The sequence below is a fragment of the Nestor notabilis genome, unplaced genomic scaffold (genome assembly GCF_000696875.1).
Source record: "Nestor notabilis isolate BGI_N333 unplaced genomic scaffold, ASM69687v1 scaffold25496, whole genome shotgun sequence".
Lineage (NCBI taxonomy): Eukaryota > Metazoa > Chordata > Aves > Psittaciformes > Psittacidae > Nestor > Nestor notabilis.
The window spans coordinates 1,391-2,061 of NW_009932774.1; the positions used below are offsets into that span (position 1 = coordinate 1,391).

The window sequence follows — 671 nt, forward strand, 5'->3', positions numbered from 1 at the left end:
GCTAGCTTCTGTACCAGCTTCTGACCCTCTTTGTCTTCTCTACAGGGGAGACCGGGCTGTTGGTCACCAAGATCACCAAGAGGACCCCGTTCCACGGCTACGCTGGAGACCCCGTGAAGACAGAGAAGAAGATCCTGAGGAACGTCCTGGTCCAAGGCGACGCCTTCTTCAATAGCGGCGACCTCCTCACGATGGACCATGAGAAGTTCATCTACTTCCAGGACCGCGTCGGAGACACCTTCCGGTACCTCGGGTGGACCTTGGCCTGGCCAGAGCCACCCATGGACCTTCTCGCGCCTTCACCCTCTTCTTCTCCATAGGTGGAAGGGGGAGAACGTGGCCACCACGGAGGTGGAGGCTGCTCTTGCCATGGTGGACTTCATCCAGGAGGTCAATGTCTATGGGGTGCCCGTCCCTGGTGAGCTCGTGGTGGGGCTGAGGGGACCCAATGGGAGGTTCAGGGCAGGGTGGGGGGTGTTCGACCACTTGACGTGGCACCAAACGGCCTCAATGGGCCACTGAGAAGCTTGAAGGAGCTTCAAGTGGACCCAGAAGGGGGGGAAATGGGGAGGTGCTGGAGGTGGATGTGGGGGGACAATGGGGGAACCATGGGGTGTCCATGGAGTGTCCATTGGGGGACCATGTGGTGTCCATGGGGTGCCCATTGGGGG

At 60.4% G+C, this 671-nt stretch overlaps 1 protein-coding gene across 1 annotated transcript in view; it reads left to right on the top strand.

The window, feature by feature from the left end:
• LOC104407324 (very long-chain acyl-CoA synthetase-like) overlaps nucleotides 1-418 on the top strand; it is a gene marked incomplete at its 3' end in the record, with an annotated part of 798 nt that extends 380 nt beyond the window's left edge. The window contains exons 2-3 of the mRNA XM_010016574.1: nucleotides 46-244; nucleotides 321-418. Of these exons, the coding sequence (XP_010014876.1) occupies nucleotides 46-244; nucleotides 321-418 (297 nt within the window). The remainder of the gene's footprint in view (nucleotides 1-45; nucleotides 245-320) is intronic.
• Between the last annotated feature and the right edge of the window lie 253 nt (nucleotides 419-671).